Genomic DNA, 26,681 nt, shown 5'->3' on the forward strand with positions numbered 1-26,681 from the left:
TGTAATGATAGTGAATGGTTGCTAGCTGTCTGGGGGCTGACTGTGGAATGGATGTGTGGACCGGGTTGTTGTCAGCTCTCTTTACGACTGAAGCCCTGCAGCGCAGGGAGTCTGAGGCAGGTGTGCTAGCTAGCTAAATTAAAATTGGATTAGTTGTCTGTCTATACAGTTAACATTACTGATAAATCTGTGGGTTAGCTAGCCCAGAGTTGTTAACCATGGTCAAAACAATCATACTAAAAATAACTGAGCGTGATGGACGGTGTCGTAATCTTATGTTGCCCACATAGACCTTTAATATTAATAAATACACAGTCTATGGTTACCCACCAAGAATTGCATTAGCATTAGCTACTTGTCAACCAGGACCTTCAGAATAGGCATCAAAGCACTTTTTCTCTTCGTTCCCCCTACAGCTTGGAAGGGGAATTTTTACCAATATTCTTATGTCTCATTCCAATGAGTTAATGAACCACTAAAACAATTTTGAAAACATCATTTTAAGTTACAAGATAATTTTTGGTGTTAAAATCAATCATGTGATGCCATGTGGCAGAAAAAAAGGTTGTATTAAGACCCAAATCAAGGTTTGTATTGAATCGTGGGTCAAAAATCGTGAACCGAATCGAACCAAAGTTTGGTGTATCGTTACAGCCCTACTGTAGATATCTGCCGTAGCTTTGGTGATTGCTGTTATTGATGGATATCCATCTCATGATCAGGCAAACCTTGAAACAGGTTGATTACATCCCATTGAAAAGAAGGGTCAAATTAGTTTTTTTGGTTTCTTTACCTTTCTATGTGGATCAAAAGATGCATACTCAAAAGTTTCATATTGTTGTTCAGATCAACAATTTAGAACATCAGAGTGTGTGAGTGCCCTTCATTGCAACCCTGCAGTACGTAGCCCGTATTGCCTTGAGCACACACAGTGCAGTATAAATTAAATTTTACCTAAAAAAACAAATCCAATCACCTGAGCCTTGAATGGTACAGCATAATGCTTGTGTAATTGATGGTGTCAGCATAACTACAGGGGAATCTTGTTGTGCAAACATCAATGATGAAGGTTAGATTTGTTTAGAATTGCCACAATAGTGGAGCCTGACAGGCCAACAATACTGACTCCACTTGAGAAGATGTGTTCAACTATTTCCCCAGATTTTCCAATTCAATAATGTAAACATGCCCAATGGGAAGGCGTTCACTTATGTTTTAGAAAGGAAGCAGATCAAAATAAGTCTGTCAATCAAAATAATGTGTTTAATCAAACAAATAGTTCAAACTTATGAAATTTTAGGTATGTAACAATGCAACATAAATGAAGCAAAAAAAGTACTGTAACTTCAGTATTGTCTTCATTAAACTATTTATATACAGTATATACTATAAGAATGTTTTGTAATATATGAAGTTAACAACCTCACCCCACTTCCTGAGAAACATGGGCCTGAGAATAATGTGATCTGCAAAATAAACTTCAAGCTCTGTATAATAAACACGTTATATAGTGAAGATCTGCATGGTGCTGCAGAGAAATTTCTTTCATTAAACAGATGCAAACCCTTGTTATCTTAGCACACATTCACAGACAGTAATGCACACACAAACTAACAAATACACACACACAAAATGTGGGTGTGGCACGAAGCCACCAATGTTTTAATGGCTAATAAGTACAAAGGCTTTATTCCTGACCTTTTACACCCTCTTCAGTAGAGTCTCCATAAAGAGAATTCATGGCTGTTATTTTGTTGGTCCATGCCTGCTGAAATGATTGTGCCCTGTGCGTCTCTCAGCTGTATTAGTCGAGTGTAATAGAGTATGAATCACACTCTCTTGTAAGTGTCTGGATTAAGCACATATAGGATTTACACAGTCTTCTTCCATTATCCGTCTGCCCAGTAGGCTGTCGTGTCCATTTGTGTGTTCGTACACTGTGTGTGTGTGTGTCTGTGTCTGTAGGTTTTTTTTTGCATACTGTGAGTGAATGCATGCAAAGCATTTCCATTTTCAACCATTTACATTTTCACTTACCGGAAAAAGCAGCAGTAAAAAGCTGCTTTGGACATTAAATTCAACAGTTGATGTTCTCTGCAGGTTATTCCATATCACACCAGGGGTCAGTCTTGGGGGTCTATTTCATGGCATTTCCAGTGCAGAGCTCTGAGATTGGAAATGGAAAAAAAACGCCAAGGACTTTTTTATTATATGAAAAGCAAAGGGATACTACTGTGGTACCAAAATTACATTGCTGTTTTGGATGTGTGTGTGTGTGTGTGTGTGTGTGTGTGTGTGTGTGTGTGTGTGTGTGTGTGTGTGTGTGTGTGTGTGTGTGTGTGTTTGCATATATGTGCATGCGTGTGTATACGTGTAGGTGTGTGCTTTGGGACTTGTCTTGCTGAACGTGGCAAATTCAGATGCACATGCTGATGGGAGCACTGAGATGGTGAGTGTTTCCAAAGTGCCATTGGCAGTGTGAGAAAGGAGAGATGTCTCAGCTGCAAACGCCTTTGAGCACAGTTGGTTTCAGATTTATTTTCCTTGCTGCCTGTTGGGGAGAAGAAGATGGGGATTAGGACACATAGTTGCTCAAAAATACAACCTCAACTTGCCAACTTTTTGCATACATTGCTCTGTTATGAAAAAATATCTAGTTTTGTTATTTACGGCAACATACAATAAATTATGTATATAAAGTCCAACATCTTCATTTGTGTAAAAACATTTCAAGTTCTAAATAATTAAAATGTTTTATTGTGAAGGCAGTGCTAAAAATGTCTCTTCTAGTGGAAAAAAACAAACAAAGGTTTTTTTGACTTATTCACTGCAGTATATTGACAAAATGATAACATACATTTTCCACTTATGTCATACAGAATAGATTCCTGTTACAAACTTTTGTATATGCTGGCAAGTGTCCAAAAAAAATCAAGCTGAATCTATGTTTCTTGTCTTATTCAATTCAACAGACTGTTGTATGTGCACATATGCCTGCATGTATTTTATTTCCAATAGTGTCACTTACAGTACATCCTCTATTAAAGTCAGCAAAAACATATTGTTTTTCAAAGACAAATGCTGCAACTGACTTCATTACAGTCCTTTGAGTGGTGCTGGTTTTGCTGCTGTTGTTGTTTAATGCCAGGGCTGAGGCTCACCTCCAAGACGTTTTGTCTGATGTAATAGACTCCTCTTGTCTTCCATCCTCTCAAAGGTGCTCCAATGGCTGTGAAGAGTTGCTTGAATTTCAAATAAGTCATTGTCTCGAAAGTAGCCAATTATGTCCTTTCCATCACTTACCACAGAGGGACTTAAGCTTCGACAGTGAGAAAGATGAGCACTGCGCAAGGGATTCTCTATTTTATAAGCTTTATAAGAAAGAGGCTAATACTTCTTCACAAATTACTCTTTTGGTTTCATGTAATTCAAGAACTTATAATAGCTTTATGTCCTGGATTTAAACATTTAACAATAATGTATTATTTATTCCCGTACTAGATAGATCCGAAGTGTAATTACTTTGCAGCCTAAATTAGTAGGCCTATTTAATGGACAGCCTACAGTACTCTCTTGATCTCTTTTCCTTTTCTTTCATTATCTGTCCACCACTGCCTTCCAAAGTTTTGCAAAGGATTGTGGTTTACCTATCCTTTATCATAAAGCATTTGCTTAACAGCACTCATTTGGTAGACTTGAACGCATATAGCTTTGTCAAAAATGTGGCTAAAGCAGCAGGCACATGTATTGGTAGATACAGTATATGGAAAGATGCTTTATGTATTTTTAAAGATATTGAGGTGTTAGTGGTTACTACATTAGGGTGTGGGTCATTTGGTTGTAGCACAGAGAATGGGTGCTCTGCAGGATAAAACACTGACACGGCTGGCTTCATGGTAGTGCGGCTGTTCGTTCTTCAAGGTCATATTTCAAGAGTCTTGAGTTCATTTTGCGTTTGATTGCATCTGTATTCAGTCTTGACTCACTTTTTGACATAAGGAAATTTACCACAAGACTGGTTCAGCATGCACATGTACTGACAACTCTTCCCCTTGCTTACATTATCTAATAACAATTTCTTTGTTGTTTTTTATACCCTTACTGGATCTAAACGTCTTCTGTTCGAAGGAATCAAAAGGTTAATTTAATGATTTTGGAAAACAACAACATGATTCAAGTTACTTATTATATTATATTTGTATACGTACTATCTACTATCAGGATTTCTTTTTTTATACAACTGACTTGACAATTTGGCAATGGATCTCTCCAAACATCAACATGGATTGCAGTTATACAGTGTTTGACATCATTCTAAAAAAATACTTGATTTATGTTTAAGAATGAAAATTTTGAGAACACAATTATGACGAATTTAGGACGATTAGATGTGACTCATGCTGTTTCATGGAAAAGACAAACTGACCATCAGAAAGTCACGACTGTGAATATAACCTTAGTCTGAACTCAGTGAGTCACCACGCACATTGATTCATTAGTACAATTGTTGTCTGCAGCATTTTTAGTAGGGATAGACCGATTATCATCCCTGGCTGATAATCGGCCCATTTTTTGGCAGTTTGCAGATTATCTGTATCAGCGCTTTATTTGATTGATAACCGATAAAGTTAATTAATTAAAAAGTGTGCTACTTTGGCTCTGCTACAAGCTACCTGTCCCCTGAATACACTGTGAAAAAGCCCTGTCTCGGGAGACAACACAGGGGTCGTAAACGTCCAACAAACACTAGGGGCACAGGCTGTGGACCAAAATACAACACGTTTCAGCCAATCACTCTCAGATACAACTCGCACTACTCAATCTACTACTACTACTCTGCTCACTTGTTGTATGTTGGTGCATATTTATGAAATAATTACTTAAAGCATTTAAACTAAGTCTTGTGTTGGATTTTGTAACGTTCCAAAATCTTAATTTTGACTTAAAGATTTTCATTTTCTCTCTATATACAAATCTTTTCCAAAAATCTGTTATTGGTTTTATTAACTGATAGTAATACCGTCCTTGAAAAACCAGTATCGGTCAAAGTGTGAGGAAAGTAATATGTTGATGTTGTTTGCAAAATTACCAAAGTTCCTCCTGTACCTGGTGGACATCTCTGCCTTCACTGTGACATCTGCAGATTGATTGAATCTGTTTAAACATTAAGATTAGTGTTCTGGGTGAACAGCTAAGGGCCAACTGTTCGTTTTTAGGCCCCGAGCTGCTAAATATGAAACTATTCGGTCCTCAGATGTCAAATATTCAGCTGTCTGAATCAATTTGCTGGCTGTTTGTGCTTGTGTGAGCGCGTGTTTGTGTGTGTGTATGTAAGTGCACATGTACGTGTGTGCATGTGAAATGTCAAGCATTCCACCTCTCCAGTATGCAACCATGAAAGCTTTGATGCATTCAGGGTATCTGTGCCTGAGCAATTTAGGGGATAGGCTTTTAAAAGTTTTCCAAAGTAAATAACAAAATAAGAAATGCCTGACAGACTTTTTATTAAACAAGTAGCAGAACTTTCTCTCAAAACTTAATCTTAGCAGGAAAGTTAAACTTTAGAGACAGCTGTCTTTTTTTTATCCTGGAAGAGTGCCTCTATGAAACATCCTTTCATATCATCCTGAAGATTGGTACGGTGTTCTCTGTGATAGAAAAAAACTTGACTGTAAATCTCCAAAGATCCCTAACAAGTCCCTTCTCCCCAAGACAAGCACCATAAAACATGAGAGGAAGAAAAAGAGGAAAAAGGAGATGGAATGTAGGCCTTGGTGGGATAAAGGGGAGGAATTAAGGAGGCATTTTATGAGAGCTTTCAGACGCAGTTATCGCCTCTGAAAGACACTGGCAAACTTTTCTTTGACCTTGAGCATTCTGCGTCTTCTGTCTTTGTCGCCTCGCTTTGCACATGTCTTTGTTTGAGTAACATTCAGCTTTTGATTATAAAGAAAGCTTGTTCGACATACTTTGCAATGTATTTATAGTTGCTGACAGGTATAATAATTACAGGCAGAGATCTGTGTGTCGCCTATGGATCAGAAAAACTGGTGTCAGATAAATGTCAGCTTTGTTTTCGTTGTACAGCTGAAAAGAGTAAGAGACTACATTGTCAAATGAAGCAATATATTCAGTTATTACTGCCTTTATTAGTAGAGCCACTTATCATCTAGGAGGTGTAGAGAAAAATACCTGAGGCAAATGGGAATAATTAGCTCACTCTTAGTGGCAGGCTTTTTCTTTCTCTCTTCCGGGAGAAAGTTCTAGAGCACAGACATGGGGGAAAAGAAACCATAATTTATAATAGATTTTCAAAAGGAAAATGTGGCTGTACCAACACTGTCCACTTTCTTTCAAACGCTTTTCAAAGTCGTTTTTGAAGGATAGCTGTAGTGGGTATCCTAGAAAAGTCTCTGTATAGACCAAGGCGCTTGCTCTTCTAGTTTGGATCCAGAGGGGGAAAATGTATCCCTCTGCAAAACACAATAGGGTTTAAGGCAGGAGCTGTCTCCTCACTGACCTGCTTCTCACAAGGAGTTAATGAAGTAGGGCTGGTGGAGGTGTCCCACTGATCTCGGCATGGCAGGTAGAAACTGATGAAAAGAAATCATTTCTGTCACAGGAGAAAATCTGCACAAGCCAATTACTGTATGGAGTATGCCACACTTTACATTTTAAAAAGCTGATGTGCCTTCGGAAAGGTATACCAGGTAATGGAGGTTGAGAAACGGCTGAGATACAGAATATACATTAAGCTTTTCAATAAACATTGCATTCTGTTGCTTCTCTCTCTCTCTCTCTCTCTCTCTCTCTCTCTCTCTCTCTCTCTCTCTCTCTCTCTCTCTCTCTCTCTCTCTCTCTCGCACCGTCACATTCACACACACATACACAGACCAGCTCAAGTCTCCAGATGGGTTGTTGACAAGAAAAAGAGAACAGTCACATCCACACACAGGCAGCTGAATGTATATTCTGAAATTTGCACTTTTCTCATTATAAAAGTGTGTCAGTTGAATGAGCAAACACCTGCCAAGGTTCTATTATAATACATACTGTCCCTGGATAGACGAATGGATAGGGAGGGGAGGAAGGAGGGGAGGCCAGTGGAAAGGCTGGGAGAAGAAAGGGCGGGGGGGGATAAAGGGGCTAAGTGAAATGTGCAAACATGATAGCCTTAAAGGGCGTAAGTTTGGAGTCATGACTGTTTGCTTATGCATGTACTCTGTATGCCAATACAATAAACACATCCTTAATGTACAAATGTAATCACCCTTCTTACACACACATGCCTTTCACAGACTATGGTTACTCACCCAGTGATTTTAATGATGGAGAGAAGACATAGGAAAACTGCTAGATATGCAGCCAATTTAGATATGTGGGTATGTGCTGTATGCCTACACATCACACCATAATACAGCTACACGGTGATGTGTTGTGATTTTAGTGAGACTGGCAATATACTAATGAATCACAAAACCGTTAGCTGTGGGATAAATTTCCTCATGTTGAACTGGAAAAAGCTTTTTGGACTCTGAAGTCACTTTCACACCTGTAGTTTGGTTCCCTTGGTCTGAAACAAGTGGACAAAGAGATTGCTGTTGTGGGGTCCAACACCAAGTGTTGTAAACATTAAGAGGACAGTTTTGGGGCCCTATGTTGTCCCTGCATCATAATGTTAATAGCGATCAAAATTAAACCTTTACAGTATTCACTACGTCTCACTGTGTCATAGTCTCAACAAAAAGACCAAGCCCCTTAACTAGCAATTGTGTTTGAAGCAGGGGAAAGGTTGTGTAATGTTTTTGTGACTGTACTTGTGGGTATTCATAGGATGCATTTACAAGATACTGTACAGTATTACAATTCAGGAAACAAATAATTAGCAGGGTGTTTAAAAAAAACACTAGTAGGAACTAGTTGCTGGGCCTTAGGTGAGAGGAAATGATCTGGTGGAAATTTCCATACACATTTTTTTTTGTTTTGTTAACCTGTTACTCAATAATGGTTCCAAGATTATGATTGAATGTAACATCATACTTTCACTGGCTGACTGAACATCTTCCCTTCAGAATAAAAATTTCACTTTAATTCTTAAATTTGAAAGAAACAAAAAATATTTCACTTTTCCTTCTTAAAGATGTGCCTTTCATCTCATCCTTTACAGTCTTTTTTTTTTTAAGACAGCTGACTTTTCCCCTCTCTCTTCTGTCCCTTTTGGAATACTGTTAGGGAACAGAGAGCCTTGTGGCTTTGGTGTTATGGCCATTTACTCTCTGTTATCTGATCGGTCATGGCTGCATTCAGAGGAACCTCAACACGGCCTATAAGCCGACGGTCATCAGCCATTGTAATAAGATGAGGAATCTTTCTGCCCCCACTGGGTTTTTGAATATCTAACTGCATCTGCTTTGGCAAACTCGTAAAATTGTCACGTCTCAAGGTGCTGTGTTAGTTCTGCTGAAATTTCGGCAAGCAAATGTATAAAAGACAACTCTCTCAGTCTCTTTCTTTCTCTGTCTTTCTCTTGCACGCACACACAAACTGTAAGCTCCTTCTTACTTTAGCAGCTAAATAGACACAGGTGTATTGACCATTTGTTGCAGTAACAAATCAAAGATTGATGCTTAAGTGCAGGTTTGCTTCCTGTCTCTCTTACTATATACACAGACAGACACTGATTAAGGCTAAATGAGCAAAAAATATTCTTGTATCTTCAGTTTGTGGTTGTTGTGGAATACAAATCCTCCACTCTTTGTTGTTGTCGACAGTGCCGTCCTCCATGAACACATTCAGGACTGACGGCACTAATGGACTCTAATGGATGGCAGGCAGCTGCAGCCCCTTCACAGACAGGTAGCAAAGGATACATTCCCTCCCCTCTGCTCTCTCTGTTGATTTTCCAACCTTTCACTGGGCATGGAATGAGAGACAGGGGGCTACATTGCTCCTGAGAAGAGGGAAAGATAGAGACCTTCTTGTTTATTTCTAGAAAAATTCTATAAACCAATGTGATGTGCTGTGTGTGTGTGTGTGTGTGTGTGTGTGTGTGTGTGTGTGTGTGTGTGTGTGTGTGTGTGTGTGTGTGTGTGTGTATGTGTGTGTGTGTTCACTATTTTCTTATTTTGCATACAAATCGTTTTAAAAATCTCCAAGATCAGCTGTAAGGTCTACATTTGCAAAAGATTTCAAATGCAAAATCAAAACAAATCATGAAACCTTGGTACTCATGTTTTAAGTATAAATGTATATGTGCCCCATTTCAATTAAGTGTGAGAAATAAACTTTAAAACTATCAGAACTAGGAGACATTTAAAGACAGAGCCAGTCATGTGGAGTTTTGTTATAAAGGTTTTGTTCATTTGATCTGTATTTTGTATTATTAAAGCATCCTTACCAGTTATATCACGGTTGCATGGTTATATACAACACCTTTCATGTTTGTTTGTTTTTAAATCCTCCCTTCCAGGGATATCAGGATGTTCCTGCTTTTTGGCATCTAAACTATCCAGATCTCTGCCTGTAACCACTGAAAAAGCAGAAACAACACTTAGAGCTTTGGTAGTCAGTTTAGTTTTGGCGTTGTTGGGCAAAAAAAATAATTTTTCAGCATATTGTAACTCAAGTGGTCTGAGAGAAAACTAGACTTCTGCATCTTCTCTTGGCTCTGTTTCAAGCTTTAGAAATCCTAGCCTGTGGAGGCAGACTTTGGTCAAACACAGGTCATTTTCAAAGAGAGAGAGCGTTCCTATTGGCTTTTCTGGGCATGCATTGCCCACGCAACAGAAAGGGGAAAGCTGCAGGAAGAAGTCTCACTTAACTTCACATTCACAAAAAAAAATGTTGTTGCTTTCTAGCCACTGCAGCTAAGAATGATTGGACTACTAAATCCACATTCTGATTGAATGATCACAATCTTCAAATTCAATAAAACTGGAAATCTTTATTATTACTACTATTTTATTATCTGCCATATTGTCATTGCCATATCATGCAAGTGATGATTGACAAGGAGTTTTGATATCATTAGTTATATAATCGAGTGGCTTTAGCCAAGTCACGTTTCAATTAGGCACTCTTGTTATAAATGCAGATGCAATGTCATCACAGCTTTACTGAGTTCTCATTGCTAATTGCTTAAGTAGACCAAAAAGTCAAATAACTATGTATGAGTCCCTCAGTATCACACAAACAACTTCCCAAAATGGGCTGTTAAAGAGAGTGAAGAAAGAAAGTAGAGCTGCATCACCACAACCAGCAAGCCAGCAACAGTAAATTTATTTTCTGACATTTGCCTGCTCATACTTCCTTGCCCAAAGCAAATACAACAACAGTTGAAAAGAAGCTTTGTTTAACTTGTACACATTCACAAGTTAGTGGAGCTGCCTGAGTCGACAGAATGAGGTCTGTGGGGGTAGGAGGAAGGAGACAAACTGACAGGTAGAGAGGCAAAGAGAATCTGTTCATTGTCTAGAATCAGTCCAAACAATCTATTCTTTGTCTTAGTGTGTTCTTTGATGAGACAAGGTGTACACATTTTGTGTATACATACTGCATGAAATAGCTATCTTTTTCAGGACCAGTGTCGTCATTAACTGAACTGCCAGTGCGTTAGAATAAATCTAATTCGGTGGTCTTGCATTGATGGCAATGTGTACTTATACACACACACACACACGCATAAAAACAGGAATGTACTGTCACCCGTGCCAAGCCTAAAGATATGTCTTGTGTTCATATCAATGTGTCAAGCCTGCTCAGGCTCAGTACACAGCATGTAGAGATAACAGGTGTTACGAGGGACTGGAAGGGACAGAACAAATGCAATAATAAATGAAAGAGAGCAGCTGTCATTTAGCCAAACTGATTACAACTCTACTGCCTTTTACTGTAGGTGTTTAGCGTGGAACCGGCAAAGCAAAGCTATTCATCCCTCGGCAGACCAAATGACATTAGATAGTGTGCTCGCTGACATTTCTCTACATTTGTCAGTTCTGTGATCATTGCAGCAAAGCATACACAGACGCTGTAAAAAGAATGCATCGTGTGTGCCAAAAACCACCTTTCCTAGTCACCTCAAGGCCTATGGACATTTACCAGGGACTGACAAATTACAGCCGTAGGTGGGTGAAAACACTGATACTGTACCGATCGGAATTGATTCAATCAAACAAATGTAAGACACTTAGACTTGTGGCACAACAATAATTGTCACAAGTTAACTAAAAGCTGTTTTCAAAGTTAATTGACTGTTACCGCAATTGGCGTCCTTCGTAAATAACACTTTTTATATTTTTTTTATATTTTTTTAAAGATTTTAAATTGATCATGTGTTAAGAGTATGAAATAATTCAAGTTTGCATTGTAGTTTAAGAAACGGTTACATGTTTTGTGTGAAAAAAATGACTTTTGATGCTGGTTGAATCACTTACAGTGTTTTAGATACCTCTCGTTTCTCACCACTCAGCCAGCCACTTTTGAAAGTACTTTACACACAGACTGTCTAATGGCCCATTACTATTTAAATCTTTTTGGAGAGGTTACAAAAACCAGGGTGCTCTCCTTTTTAGATGATTTTATCAAATTGCGGTAAGATAATAATATTCTTTCATGTGGCCTTACATAAAAGAAAATATAAACATCTATATACAAATAACAACAAAGCAAAGTAGCCTTGGCTACTGATATTAAATAAGTTTTGTAGAAATGTGTTGTACTTGCAAAAGGAAGGCTTGCAATAGAGCTCTTGAGCAGCCAAGGGCACAAACTTTCTCACAGACAGATTGAATGTACTTGTTATTGCATTCAACAATCCACTTTTTTTTAAATGTACAAACCAACCTTTTGTGCAGTTTTGTATTCTATATAAAAATGCACCCCTTTGGATACAACAGGCAGGAATCACATATTTTTTAAGATGTCACCATGCTCTGAAGATCTTTCTCTTACTATCACAGATATGAAGTAGAAAGTCTACTTTGAAGACCATGGAGTATCTTTCAACAAGCCATCCAATTTCAGCAAATCCATTTCAACTCTCACATCTTGCCAAATTCTCATTAGGCCTTTTTCTCAGCCTGTTATTGCAGTATTGATTTCCATTTCTGTTATGTCTTTTGGAAGATTACATTTTCATATAAGTAAAATGTCTACAAGTGTTTCCACCAGAGAAGACTGTGTGAGTTTGGTTTACTGTAGAGGTGTACTACTGCATGTTGAGATTCAACACAACGTTCAGTTTTGAGGTCACATTTTGATATGATCATTGATTAACTATGCACTTTAATATATTCAGGCATACAGTATTTACAGTATTTGTCAACAACATGCACATGTTTAGCAACATACAATAGAATGACAGCAAAATATTAACATAACACTGATCTCTCTTTTCCATTTTGCAGTTCCTGCTGTTGCTATCTCACATTTATTATTGTCTTTCAGTAGACCCCCTCTACAATGTCTCTTTTGCTTTCTCTCTGGCTATTTGACATATAGACATAACATGTAGAGAATGGACATCAAGCTTCACAAAGTTTCTAGTTTGAAATGTTGACTAACTCTCTGTCTGTCTCTCTGTCCAGCTTTAAGGGACAACAGGATTGAGCTGGTGCATGCATCGTGGTCAGAGTTGACCATCAGCATCAGTGATGTCACGCTGACGGATGAAGGCATGTACACCTGTTCTCTCTTCACCATGCCTGTCAGAACAGCCAAAGCCTACCTGACTGTTCTAGGTAAGTAATATTTTGTATTTAAAGGAAATGCTAATTTGCAAATACACTGTTACATAAGATATAGTCTGTAATAATAGATTGTTGGTGTACACACCTTTCCTCAACATCCATCTTTCCTGTCTGGTTTACCTTAGTTCAGAAAATCCTACATTTCCCAGAAGTACTGGGAACAACAGGGGTTGCTTTCAGTTTGGGAGCACACATTTGTACACAAATAAAATTAATAGATTAGGCAGAAGAAAAAAAACAACAAACAACAAACAGTTGCATCAATACATTACCAAACCGGCCAAAAGTGCAAGGTATAGTACATTATTATATGTACGATAGCTGTTGGCAAAAACATGTTGAAAGGTTTTAATGAAATTACATGGAAAGTTAGGCCATTGGCCAAGGGAAAAGAGAGTATTTTTGGTGCAGATCCCAGAATATTTCAAAGGTGTGTTGACAATGCAAAACTTGAAAAACAATTACTCTGGCACATGTATGCAATGATTTTATCAATATGTGAATTCCGTTTTGTGTATGTGTTAATTTCAAAACATCATTACTAAAATGATACCTGTAGACAATTCTGCAATCTTGGTGGAGGTCAAGATTTGAGTACTTTCTCGTTGTGTTTTTTGGTTTGATTTGATTGTATTAATTTTCCTTTTGTTTGAAAAAAAAAATAATAATAATTGACTATGGTTACAAATAGTCTGTTGCTTACCATCATCTGCAGATAAATGTAAATACTACTGTAGGGCCCTTTAGTAATGTTTGTGTTGTGATCATCGCCATACACAAACATTGTCTCATTTCCTTCCACTGGGCTTATTATCTTGCCAATTAGTTTCTGCTAATGTTAATAGATGTCCTAGTGCACTCCAGGACCATTAGCTGGATCTCTGTGTTAACAAGCATTCAGAAAATTAGAGACATTAAGGCCACTGCTCAATAAGGATATGGAGAAAATCATTTTGCAATACTGAACAATACTTAATGGTGCAAGCCAGGACACATGGAGGGAGATTTAATAAACATACAAAATGTTCTGGGAATGGCCTGCTTTATCTGCCTCTGTTTCAGGACAGTGAGTGCTGGGAATGAAAACACAAACACATTGAACAAATACTAAACTGTTAAATAAATGTGCAACAAAATTAGCTTCACATTCAGATCTTCTCAACGTATTTTGAATAATCAATACAAACATGCTTATCTAAACCCCACAAATTGAATTTTCAAAACCCTATAAATACATTAATAACTAAATCCCTATAACTATTCAAATATGAATTATAGGGAATGAAAACAGTAATGCTATAAACATCAATGAGACTAAGGGTCTACAACCATGCTAGTGGCTCTGTGAGGCTGTATGTTGGCACAGCTGGGCTTTGAGCTAAATGTCAGGGAGCACCAAGGTTGTAAGAATTCATTCACTGGCAACCATGAATGTCTGTACAAAATGGCATGGCAATCTGTTCACTAGAAATTTCAGTTTGGACCAAAGTGGTGGACCCACCAAAAGACTAACATTGCCATCCAAACAGCCACGCCACTAGCTTGGCTAAATAAATGCTCAACATGACAGGCTTTAGCATTACAGATACACAACATAAAAGTTCCATTATTATTAGTAACTGACTTTCTAAGTAACTTCTCATAAACATGATTTCTCTAAACTTTGAATAAACTGTGTGATTAGCATAAAGAAATGTGACCACAATGGCCACAGGCAATATTAGTGAATCAGTGAACAGGAAATTTCACCTCACATTAGAAATCTAGCTCTTCTTTCTTTTCCATGTCTTCAAAATGCTGTTGGCAATGCTTAAACAGTCATGGAACCGCACAAATACCCCTCAGCATGTGCAAATCCACAACGCACAAATGAGCAGAGAAAAATGCACAGTTAAGGGGAACGTGACTGTATAAGATGAACATTGTATTTGATCTGTTCTAGTTCAGTTTTGGAGCAAAACCATCAAACACTTCTCTGAGTCAAGCCACACTTACTCATTCACACACTTACACATGCAGCCATGTACTTAATCAGATATAGGGACACTTCACATACTAGAAACCTATACATTTGCATAGAAAATGGTATATTATTTAGTTAGATTAAGAGGGATAAACCTAACTGCATACTATATCTACAAAGCAGAAGCCATTGTTAGGATTGTGGATACAGTTTGTTCACAAGGATGGTAAACAAGAAATAGGTTGTCCTTTAAGTCTGGTAATAAGCCTTGCATGAAGTGGTGAGACAGACGAAGCCAAAGTCAGTCAATGGCATTGACTGACAGACCTTTCAGTCGCTCAGCCTAAGGCAGATTTATTGCTCATTGACATTAGAAGGGCAGACTCCACACACCTAAAACACTCATTATATGAAAGGCCAGTAATTAACATTTGCTATACAACCTTGTGGCCACCTTTGTGGTCACCTTTGCCAACCCTAACTCACATTGTCACACACACACAAAAATCTATTTTTCAACTTTCATCATGTGCTAGCCATTAAGATTTTTTTTGTGTTGTTTGTTTCCTTCTGCATCAAGTAGTTCTGGTGAAAATGTCGCTGTTGTATTTGAGTTGATGCAGAGACAGATATGATACAACCTGGCCAAATCATAATTTGGATGAACCTAGCCTTAAAGATAAGGACCAGAGATGAGAGACCATTCACGGCTGTGTCAGCAAGAATCCTCCCTGATGTTTTCTCAAGCAGGAAACTGCTCAGGGATGCTGCTCTGTAGTCTGCTCTCTAATCTCCCTGCAGGAACTGCAGGAGGAGAATTTTCAATAAGGCATTACAATATTATTGTTGCATAATGACATACTGCTGTGTGTGAATTAGTTCCATCGCTGTGATTTTCTGTTCCATCCTTCAGGTGTGCCAGAGAAGCCAGAGATCGATGGCCTGACGAAACCTGCCATGGAGGGAGACCACATCACTCTGACCTGCATGACTCACGGCAGCAAGCCCGCCGCCGACCTGCGCTGGTTCAGGAATGAAAAGGAGATCAAAGGTATTTAACATCTGTGTCTACATTTACATCTGCATCACTCCCATTTTAACACAGTGTGTGTAATGCCATACAAACAGTATGTCAAGGGTTTCTTTTTTGCCATTTTAAAACATGGAAAATCGATTTTTAGAAACAAAATCAAAGCTGTAACTGTAAAGTAATTGGATTGCGTATTTGTTTTTGTTAACATTTTATCAATTTAGCAATTTATCATAGTACTTACTATAGTGTTAACAAGATAAAACCATTAGATGCTATTAGTAATGTTGCTACACATTTACTGATAGTCCCAATACAAAGCTATACTGTAGTTTACCGTTAGGGTAAAATACTCCATTAGGCCCACAATTTAAAATGTTATATATGCAGAGACATCCCCATCTCCACAATGTTGTCAGAAACGAACAAATATGGATTTTCCAATCCACCATGGCTCAGACCATGCTTTATATTAAACAGAGCACAAATGTACCATGAAATATGAATTTGTGTCTTAGAATACTATTTTGAATGAGCAGAAAGTATTTTCCATAAAACTGGTACCAGGAAACTGCTGCAGTGCATCCTTTAACAGTGTGTTTTTGTTCTGAACAAGTTGTTTCTAATAGCGCAGATTCAGCATGTGTCTTCTGGCCTGAGACCGATACATTAACCTCCCTTGTTATCAGAGGGCTGTTCTAAATCACACTGGCTAGACTACACACCACATTTCCACCCTGCTCCTTCCCTGTTCTACTTGATGAACAATCCGCTTTGTAATTGTTTGAACAGGAGAGAGAAAGAGAGAGAGAGAGAGCAAGGGAAATGAAATGATGAAATTAGGTTTCTGAGGAAGAGAGAAACAGATGTGGTTCTGTATCAAATAAAATGTAGAACCCAGTGGGACAGACTGTCACAGATCATCAGCCCAGTTGCAGAACTTTTTACAAAGGTTTCTCTGCTGTTTCCCAAAGTAGAATAAAAGCAGATTAAAAAAAAAAAAATGCAAATCACCCTTTTCTTATTTAAATTGACTGCAAGTGAAACAAATAGATAGGCTTGAGAATCAGATGTTTTCTTTTTCTTATATTAGAACTGGCAACAAACAATGCAGGTTTGGTAAGACATTACAATAGACACTACAATCACAATCTTTGTGTAACCCCGCAGATCAATGAAACTGGTGAGAATAACAAGCAGCCAGGTGTTGCACATCCTAAACGGCCAATTAAATGTAGAAGAATTTGGAGTAAAATCACATTTGGGATGCAAAACACAGACACTTCACAGATTTCATTTCATTGCTTATATACAAAGGATTAATAAACCACAAAAATCATTTTTGCCAAAGAATGCATAATTTTCTTCTTATTAACTTTGCATATTAATGCTTTCTCGTTCTGCTATCAGTATTTATTTTGCTTCTCTGATATCACAGACAACATTGAATATGTCTGTCTGGCTTACATTGTTTCAGATAGAAAACAGACATAGTCAATGTGTTCCCATTCTTAAATGAATGTACAATGAGTCCACTTTTTTAAATGACGTTTGGATTGCAGGTCTGTAATAGACATGCCTTAACTAACACCTAGTAACTGAGTTTTCTTCCCCCAAACAGCACTGAACCAACATGCTTTTAGTTTTCCTATACACTGCCAGAACCTCACATGTTTATTACTTGAACATCATTTATTGATATGAAACAGAATATTTGATACTCTCTATAACCATTATCACACTTTTATGTTATATAAACAATAATAATTTTTTTTTCACATTTTTCTAATCAAACTAATCACCCTGTTAGTAGTTTGTCACTCCACTTTATATGTCCTCTTGTTTCCCTTCTGAGGAACATGAAGCTTATCGAAGAAGAATATACACTAATTAGCAGAGTGGGTATTTTCCCTTACAGGGATATTTCGTCTCTACGGGTGATTATTATTTCTCCCACTACTGAGAGAAGAGTTTCCTGTAAGGCAATAGAAACATAGCCAGGACATAATGTTCTTTTAATTTAACACAGAAAGCTACCAGGTAGTCAGAGATATCCTTGGTGGTTTGAAGTGAAGATAGTCTCAAGAGGATACGCCTTCTCATTAAGGTCATATGCTATAATTCTCTCCTCGACTTGGCACACTACTCCCTTCAATTTGGGTCTCGTACAATTTTATATCAGTATATTATTCACTGCAAAAAGATTGTATATCTTTTCTTGAAAAGGACACAAATAGTGTGTTCAGCTTCACTCTTCTTTCAAAATCTTGGTAACATTGTACCAAAACAGAAAGCAGAACCTTGAGACTTTATACAAATGTCAAATTAGAAGATTCTTATCAGATGTGCTTTTGGACTGATCAAGAATTTCGATCAGCAGGGTGATGTTTCAGCCCTCACTGAATTCACTGAAAAGCTCTCTAGGTGTCTACCAGTACACCCTTTCTACCCTGGCTTAAGACCTAACAGCTGAGCCTGCTATCTCGCATTAGGTTTTCCAGGGTCCATATAAGCAAGCAGATAAGCCTAAATCAATGCTGATTTTGCACACAGTTTTAAGCAGATGTCTTGGTATCTTTCCTCTAAATGAACTGTATTATTTATTTAGACTTCTTCAGAACATCATCTCATACTGACTCTTGACAGTAAAGACAATATCCTAATCGGATTTTTGACATCACCTCTGATCAAACCAAATCCATGAACAATTATACACATTTTTTCCTTAGTGGCTAACCTTGTCACCATCACCTTTTTGTTTGACACCATAGAAGGTATATATAAATGTAGAAAAGTATATATAAATGCTGAAACCTAATTACATATTGATCCCTTGATCTGTACCCTGTCTTTCCTGACAAGTAGAGCCCGACCGATAAAGTGTTTTTAAGATCGATACAAATATTTGGTTATTTAAAAATACGATATGCCAATATATTGTCCGATATATACATCTTTTTTTAAACCCAGAAACACTTAAAAAAACATAAACAGATTTCTCTAACATTAATCATTTATCATTATAAATGATTCTGATGACTGAATATACGTATGTGTATATATCCATCCATCCATCATCCAACATATATATATATATATATATATATATAGATATAGATATAGATATATATAGATATATATACACAAGTAACTGTTTTTAATTAGCAGTTTGACACTCATTGTAGAGCATTTGTCAGACTTATTATTAGAGACAGATTATTCAAGATATGTTGACACATTTTACACATTCTTTGTCACACCATAAATGCCTTCTCGCCACTAATTGGTACATTTTTTTGTATAACCACATGTGGATTATTATCTGGACGTCAGTCTGACTTGTTATGTACAGTATCTCACCAATGGAGTGTATTTGTGTGCAAGCCACTCTTTGACGGCTCAGCGTTCTTTTCACATTTAAAACCGACAATATAAATAAAAATGTTGCAAGTAAACACAAAGGGCAACCTACGTATGTGAGTGCACTTAAAGTGTTCGTCATCCTGGATCAGGGTGTGTTCAATGTGAAAAGCCATCTTGTTGTGGGCGACCATGCTGGAAATAAATGACAATTGTGACATATTGGTGTGGGATCTGGGGGAATAGAGAATATTATATTACCAGCAAAGCCACTGGAGCAGTCCATCACCCATTCACATGTAGTTAACGGACACCCTATGCTAAGTGTATGTATCCCATTAAATGTGTGAGCAAAACCGACAGATGGAGTAGACAGCCTGCATGTAAGGACATAAGCTTGTGTGTGTGTGTGTGGAAGGGAATCCAATATTCTTATTTCTCAGTCTCTTTGTCCCTCAGATCCCCTCAGTCCCCACCCAGTAATGATATATTTCTATCTCAGTTACACACTGTAACCCAGAGAGACCTCTGCCAATATCACCACATGTAGCGCTTGTTTACACACCACTGAACTAGAGGGAGCAGTGTGGAGACCAAGAGCAGAGATGAAATGAATAGTTATTTCAAATAAGGATGGGGATGTTTGCTATCAGACTAGTAAAGTATTATCATACTCTCTGACCTAAACTGTAGAGGTTATTGCTTCATCATGTTAGGCGATAACTCAATTCCAAGGGGGCTTAAGGAAGAAAACACAAAGATTTGATTCAAATTTGCTTGCAGTCACATCCCTATTCTGTTGTCAAACGTGTTAGTCAAGGACAAGGAACTGTTACTGCAGACATCCTTGTACTATTTTAGGTTGTTTGCTGACTTTTCAGTACGCTATCACTGAAGTCTGCCCGTTCACTGAAAAGTTGAACAGTGACTGAACAACCTTTTTAAATAGTGCTGACTGCTTCTTCATTCATGGGTAATTGTCCTTCCTGTGAGTGAGAACAGAATAATGGCCATGATTATTTCGAGGTTTGCTCTGGAAAGAGCTTTTAAGGATAGTGAATAGGCAATAGCTTATAAAGCTTATTTCAAAGAGGATGATGTTGACGTTGAAGGGACTGCTAGTGGCATTGTGAACACTAAAATAAGAATTAAGCTTAGTAATTTAAAGTAGTTTTCCGGAAAAGAAAAATACATTTTCAGTCATTTTGAAAGAGTTTGACAACCTTGCACACTACTGAAAAAGTCTGTGTTGGGACTACATTTATACTATTCAGCTCCCTGGGGTGGAGTGGATCAATGACCATTAAAGATGTAATTTCAAGATGGTTCCTGCAAGTCACAGTGGCATGAATAAAAGATGTCTAAGTCACACACACAAAAAAGCATATTCACTCTCTATATTGTGTGCACATGCACATGAACATAAGACACATACCTGAAATGAGTTCTGTGAAAATCTGATATGTTTTATATTAATTAACATCACTGCACTGGGTTAAGATTAACATCTCTTTGTGGCGTCAACTTTAAATTAAATAGTGTTTGTCAAACTCTTTAACCACAAGATGGGCAGAATAAAGAGCAAAAAAATCTTGACCACGAATATTTCATGCACCACCTCAACTTTCTTTCTTTCTTTAAACTTGTATCACCTTGATTAAATATGCACATTTAAAGGTGTATCCAATGTATCCTCTCTCTAGCATCATAAGAGACAGGTTAACAGACTTAGACTTGAGCACTGGGGCGAAAGAAGAGCAGATCAAGTTGACACACACTACACCGACTGTCTATGCCAGTTAAGAGCAACATCCTGGAGGTGGAGCATCTGTCCAGACTTAAATGCCAAGGCACCGAGACTGACCAGACCTCTCCTTTTGATGGGCAAGTGAAAAAATCCTCATGAACCCACAGTAGACATTTCTTAGCGGCAAATGCTCAGGGAGTTTCATGTCAGAAAGGACATCATGTAGATCAATCATGTAGATTGTAAAAAAATAAGAGAGCTGCTAGAGATGTAATAACATAATGTTAGAGGGCAGTTTTAGACAATACACATTGGTTTTGCTGCTGGCTGCACTTACAATGTGTACACTGTACATTCATGATGGCAGGCTCAAGAAGATGCATTTTTAATTAGCTTGCCAGTTAAAATAAAAATACAAAGAAAATTCATGCTAGGTTTTGTCTGTTATCTGTAAATAAACTGTAAAAAAGCCTATATCTTATATTTGAAAAACTCCCTTATAATATGTTCTTTTTGCATGAGAGAGTTTGAGAGAGAGTTTGATATGAGTACTGAGAGAAACACTGTAGCTTGTAAAGTTAACTCAAAGAAAGCAAGACTCGTGAAGTTACCAACTATAAAATAACAAAAATAAAAACTTTCTTGCATTTTTTAATAGTACCAACAAAAGCTTTGTCCCCCCCAAAAAAATCTTGTAATCTCTCTTAATTGTGCAAACTAAGTAATTTTTTTACAATGGCATGAGACTGGCCAGATAACTTTTTTGATTGACAACCCTGAGCTTTAATAGCAGCACAATGTCAGCTGCTTCTTTCAGCTGCACTTAAATTATGTGATAAGATATTTATAGCCCAATTATAACTTCTCTCACCCACACACATGCACACACACTTCTGTGCAGATTGACACACTTTAACAATGAGATGTTGCTTGCTGTTAGACACCTGTTATTATGTGCTCAATGTGGATCTAGGAAGACTTTGCACCAAATGATGATATTAATGAACTCAAACTTCGTGCAAGCACGTTTTACCCTGAATCACACAGAGGCAATCAGAGAATCCATTGAAATCGCCATGAGACAAGACATTTTGTTAGACATTTAAATGGGTCTACAGACACTGAAATCACAAAGCAGAATTATACAGGAAGTGAGCTTCACGATCTCTACGAGGGTTTTGTTTCAAAGTGGAGCACATTTACAATAAGGAACCTCTTAGATAAAAATTTTATGAACTCACTTTGAGAAATAATCTTTTTTTGTTGTTGCTGAAAGCCAACCTAAAATAACAAATAGAGGAGTTTAAATACAGACAGAACATTAGGTTAGTTTCTACCAATGCATCTCTGAGTGCCCACTACATTGAAGTACTTAAATTCTGGCATAACATATGACGTAAGCACAATAAAATTGCACAATTCAGGATGATTCATTCAGTCAAAGTGTTTTGAATTGACATACTTTAAAAATAATATAAAAACACTATAAGTCATTATCCATTTTTCAAACTTGAGCCAAGACAAAAATATAAATGACTTAGAAACAGCTGTGAAGTAGAAATTGTAATATAACCTTTTTGAAAATGTATTTTCAGTTATGTCAGTGTGTAATTGAACTTTTCTATGGTGCAAGTCAGTTTAACCAACTATTCATTCACCCCAACACTAACCTCAACAATAAAATACAAATATTAACAGGGGGATAGAGGAAACAGACTCAAAGAAAGATAGGTGATTGAAAACAGTAAATCTGTAGAAGGAACCTTCTGCAGACAGAAGGGGAAAGACACGTTTAAGAGACAGGGAGAGGCAGTCTGTGAGGACTTGGAATAACTAATAGAAATAGCAGGAGAATGTTTGCAACTGCTAAACATGCTTTGATATTAGAAATGTGATGTCCTCTCTCTCCAGCACTCCCCATTTTCTCACTCTCCCTTGTCTCCTGCAGTTTCTTCTTTGTGAAGAAATCCAGCCATTCCCCCCTCTCTTGTTGTCTAGGTGGATGTTGCTAACACTGCAGACCTGTCAGTCATTCATCTCTAGGGGAGGCGGGAAGTGACTGAGCGGAATAGTTGATTGGCAGAATGGAGAGGGAGAGGAGACAGTGGGGTAGAATGCTTAGAAAGTGGAGCAGATGAGCGCAGAGGAGAAAAGGATATGGAGCATAAACAGTCTTTTTAGGAGATACAAACAAAGCTGGCCAGCATGTGAGAGAGAGCATGAGACTGTACATACACTGATGCTTTCTTAAATTTGCTATGATGGGAAAAAGGGACACGATTTTGCAAACCAGGGCAACACCTAAATGCAGACATAAGCCTGGACAGCTGAACACAGTATTCTAGTAATTTTTTTCCTCTTCTGAAAAATACCTTGTAGAAGTGTGGATGAGCAAGCTTGATGTGATTTCAAATACTGGCTGCTGGCATGATGTGAGCAACCAACCACCCCCAAAAGACTGGCTGAGCAGATGTGATTGAAAAGAAGAATCTGTTATAAATACCTGCTCTGGGGTGGATACAAGTAAACACTTAAGTTACAGCCAGTAGGTTAAAGCAGATTTGGCGTTGGTGAGTTGTAAATGTTGGCATAAGTGTGTAGTCTGGAGGAGGATGGTCATTTGTATTACATAACGCATACTTAACAGTCTATGAATTTAGGAGAACATTCATGTGATATGCGTAGGCTGAGGCTTTATTAAAAATTGGCATCATTGAATGTTGTCTGGTAATGAACACAGCCACAGGTCTTAAATGATTAGGTATGAATTTGTGCAGGATCTTTAGATTCTTAGGGGTCTGTGTACTTGGCGGCCAAAGGATTTTCATTTTGAAAAGAAAAAAAAAAAAGGTTTCAGTTCCAGTTTCTCAATTACCACTAATAAATAGGAAGAACGAAAAACGGACAACAACCCGTTATAATTTTTTTGTTTTGATATTAAAAAACAAAAAACTATCTTGTTTTCCGAATGTCTTTGATTTGTGTACAGATGGAAATCAGAAATAAATGTGTTTAAGTCATATTCCTTAATTTGGACCTGAAAGTTACTCCTGCGAGATTAGCAGTCAGCAGAGGGCGCGCTGCCATTTGTCATTCTCTACTTTGGATGTCTGCGCAAACAACAATGGAAGGTTATGTTCTCTTTCAAGGAGGCAAACGGGTTACAATAAAAGATCTGTGGACAAGATATCCAGGATATTTCAGGTGCTGTCATTGTTCAATATATAACATACTACACAATATATAAGTAGCTATAATTTAGTTTTGCATGTATAGACATACCATTAAGTTGTGGATTTGCGAACACCGAGTTCACAGAGCCTTGGTTAGCTTTGTAGCATCCATACAACCGCTTACGATCGCTTCCGGGTCACAAAAAAAAACAGTGTAAAATTGAGGTATAAGATTTATACACACGTATTTTATTTTCCAATATCCATTTATAAACACATCAAAGACAATCGGATAACGAGATTGTTTTTTGTTTTCCATTTTTTTAATAACAAACCAAAAAATCTCAATCTCAAGTACAATGTGACGGGGGACGGAGGAAGAAAGCAGTGCGGCAGTCAACAATGCAACTAGTAGGCATCACTGCCTTTAGGGAGGAGGATTTATTGCAAGCCAAGAAGTTTTCAAGGACACTAATGTCGTGGTCAAAGATTGGTGTCATGATGGTCGTTGAACTTTAATCAAACACATTTGGCTTATCTAAGGCCCATATCATTGGGGAGGCAAATGAGGCAATAAGTGGAATGATGTGATCAAGGAGCAAGCCAAATGTTAGGACATCATGTAGATGATTTAAGGAAGCTGGGTTGGAGTAGTTCTCCAATGCCTTGGCAATGATTGGGGTGTTGATGGGCGCGCAGAGATGGATCAGCTGTTTGGTTGGTATTACAAGGCAGGTGTTGCATGGTTAGCTCTGTGAGCAGGTTGTACAGAGGGAGAGGACTGTACATAATGATCATTTGCAACAAGGTGGACGGAAGTTATTGGCAAACGTCTGATTGGCCCTAGTAATGTTTTTGTCCCAATGAGGCTGGAAGTGGTTGTCAGGTAGAAGGATTAGAGGAAGAAAAAAGTGTTTGGTGATATTTAGACACTGTGTGGGAGCAGTGAAGCCCCAGGCAGACATGGTAGGGGAGGCCAGAGGTGGTCAAAAAGGCCTACGTTGTAAATATACACATTACAGTCAAAGAGACCCCAACCTAGAGGCGAGGCAGGTGGGTTTTGTTAAGAGTCCTGCCAAGAATTGGACATGTACTGTAGAGATTCCAAAGCAACATCCAGGGAGATGTGTAATGTGAGCTGGACTGTTTTCTTCTCATTGGATGTGTTTAATTATTCATTCTTTTGTTTAAAGCTATTTCATTTCAGAATGTTTACATGAATGATGGCATGCATAATTCCCCTAAAAATAACTATCACGAAGATATCAATGTAAAGATACTATGGAATTTTCATTTAAATGCTTGTTACATTGCATGCCGTGCCCTTGTCTATATGTATAGAAGACCCTGGTGGAGTCTGGCTGTGGATGTAAAGTAGAGCTAAGCTGAACACTCAGTCATCACATCGATGTGTGGCCCTCACCCCTTGCAAGATAATTGTGCTGCATCAGTGACAGTATCCAACTTTCTCCAAAGGTGCCAAAGAGGTGAATGCAAGTGGGAAGACATTTACGGTGCGGAGCTCTCTGCAGCTGCACGTGGACAGAAATGATGATGGAGTGGCCTACACCTGCAGAGTGGACCATGTGGCACTCACACAGACACCACAGCAGGCTACTGAAGTACTGGAGGTCCACTGTGAGTGTACACACTAAGATATGCACACACTCAAACACAAACACATGGAGTAAAATGACAGATAAAAAATTACAATTCTTTTTCATGGTATATTTTATCAAAACCTGTCACAGGGTGACCTCTCAAATCATTTTATTTCATTAATATAAAAAAAAATTATAGGATTTTGTTCAAGGAAAATTTAATGAGATTGACCTTTTTTTGGTTCATCCTTTTTTACCGCTTAAATAAGAATATTTTAGTAAATCGTTAGATCATAACACAAAAGCAAGATAATAATGGGATGGTAACTTTAATATGAATGTATTCCATTTTGTCAGTCCTCACTTTGAGCCTTCTCTGTCTGTCCTAGATGCTCCACGTGTCCAGATCATCCACTCCCTTGCAGTCCCTCAGGAGGGTCAGTACTTAAAGCTGGAGTGTGTGTCCAAAGGAAACCCTTCGTAAGTCAATCAAATTCTGTTCGTTGATGTCAGACTCTTAAATTCTTCAGACAGGAATATGAAGCATGTCTTGTTTCACTTTTACATCCTCTAACCTCCCAGGCCAGATCCTGTGATGTGGACAAAGGACGGAAGTGAACTTCCTGACCTGGACAGGATGATTGTAGAGGGGAGGGAGCTCACCTTTACTTCGCTCAACAAGACAGACAACGGCACCTACCGCTGCGAAGCCGGCAACCACCTAGGGACCAGCAGTGCTGAATATGTACTCTACGTCTATGGTGAGTTTAAAGATGACATGGGTACCCCAATTGGGTGATTGTTTTTCATGTGATCATGTTCAAAGGTAAAGAAACCTTCAGAGAGAAATCTTCATCTGTTACTCAAATGACAAATCATACAGATAAAGTACCTTTCAAGTGAGAAAAAGCGGCGAGAGGATGCCTTGGACTCCAATAATGCTACAAATAAATAGTAGAAAGTATGAACCTCACAGGCACAAGCACCAAACTCCATTGCAAAAAACAGGATTTTAATACATCCTGATCTGCATACAGCATCAGTGCTAAGAGTGATTAGTG

The 26,681-nt window shown here is 38.0% G+C and overlaps 1 protein-coding gene across 4 annotated transcripts in view; it reads left to right on the top strand.

The window, feature by feature from the left end:
- The window catches only part of cadm2a (cell adhesion molecule 2a), a 200,676-nt gene that overhangs the window by 149,206 nt on the left and 24,789 nt on the right, over positions 1 to 26,681 (top strand). For all 4 annotated transcript variants that reach the window (XM_032532852.1, XM_032532855.1, XM_032532853.1 and 1 more), the window contains 5 exons: positions 12,585 to 12,737; positions 15,623 to 15,760; positions 25,496 to 25,657; positions 26,010 to 26,100; positions 26,203 to 26,381. In XM_032532852.1, coding sequence (XP_032388743.1) covers positions 12,585 to 12,737; positions 15,623 to 15,760; positions 25,496 to 25,657; positions 26,010 to 26,100; positions 26,203 to 26,381 — 723 coding nt within the window. The remainder of the gene's footprint in view (positions 1 to 12,584; positions 12,738 to 15,622; positions 15,761 to 25,495; positions 25,658 to 26,009; positions 26,101 to 26,202; positions 26,382 to 26,681) is intronic.

This window comes from Etheostoma spectabile, chromosome 13, assembly GCF_008692095.1.
Source record: "Etheostoma spectabile isolate EspeVRDwgs_2016 chromosome 13, UIUC_Espe_1.0, whole genome shotgun sequence".
Taxonomy (NCBI): Eukaryota; Metazoa; Chordata; class Actinopteri; order Perciformes; family Percidae; genus Etheostoma; species Etheostoma spectabile.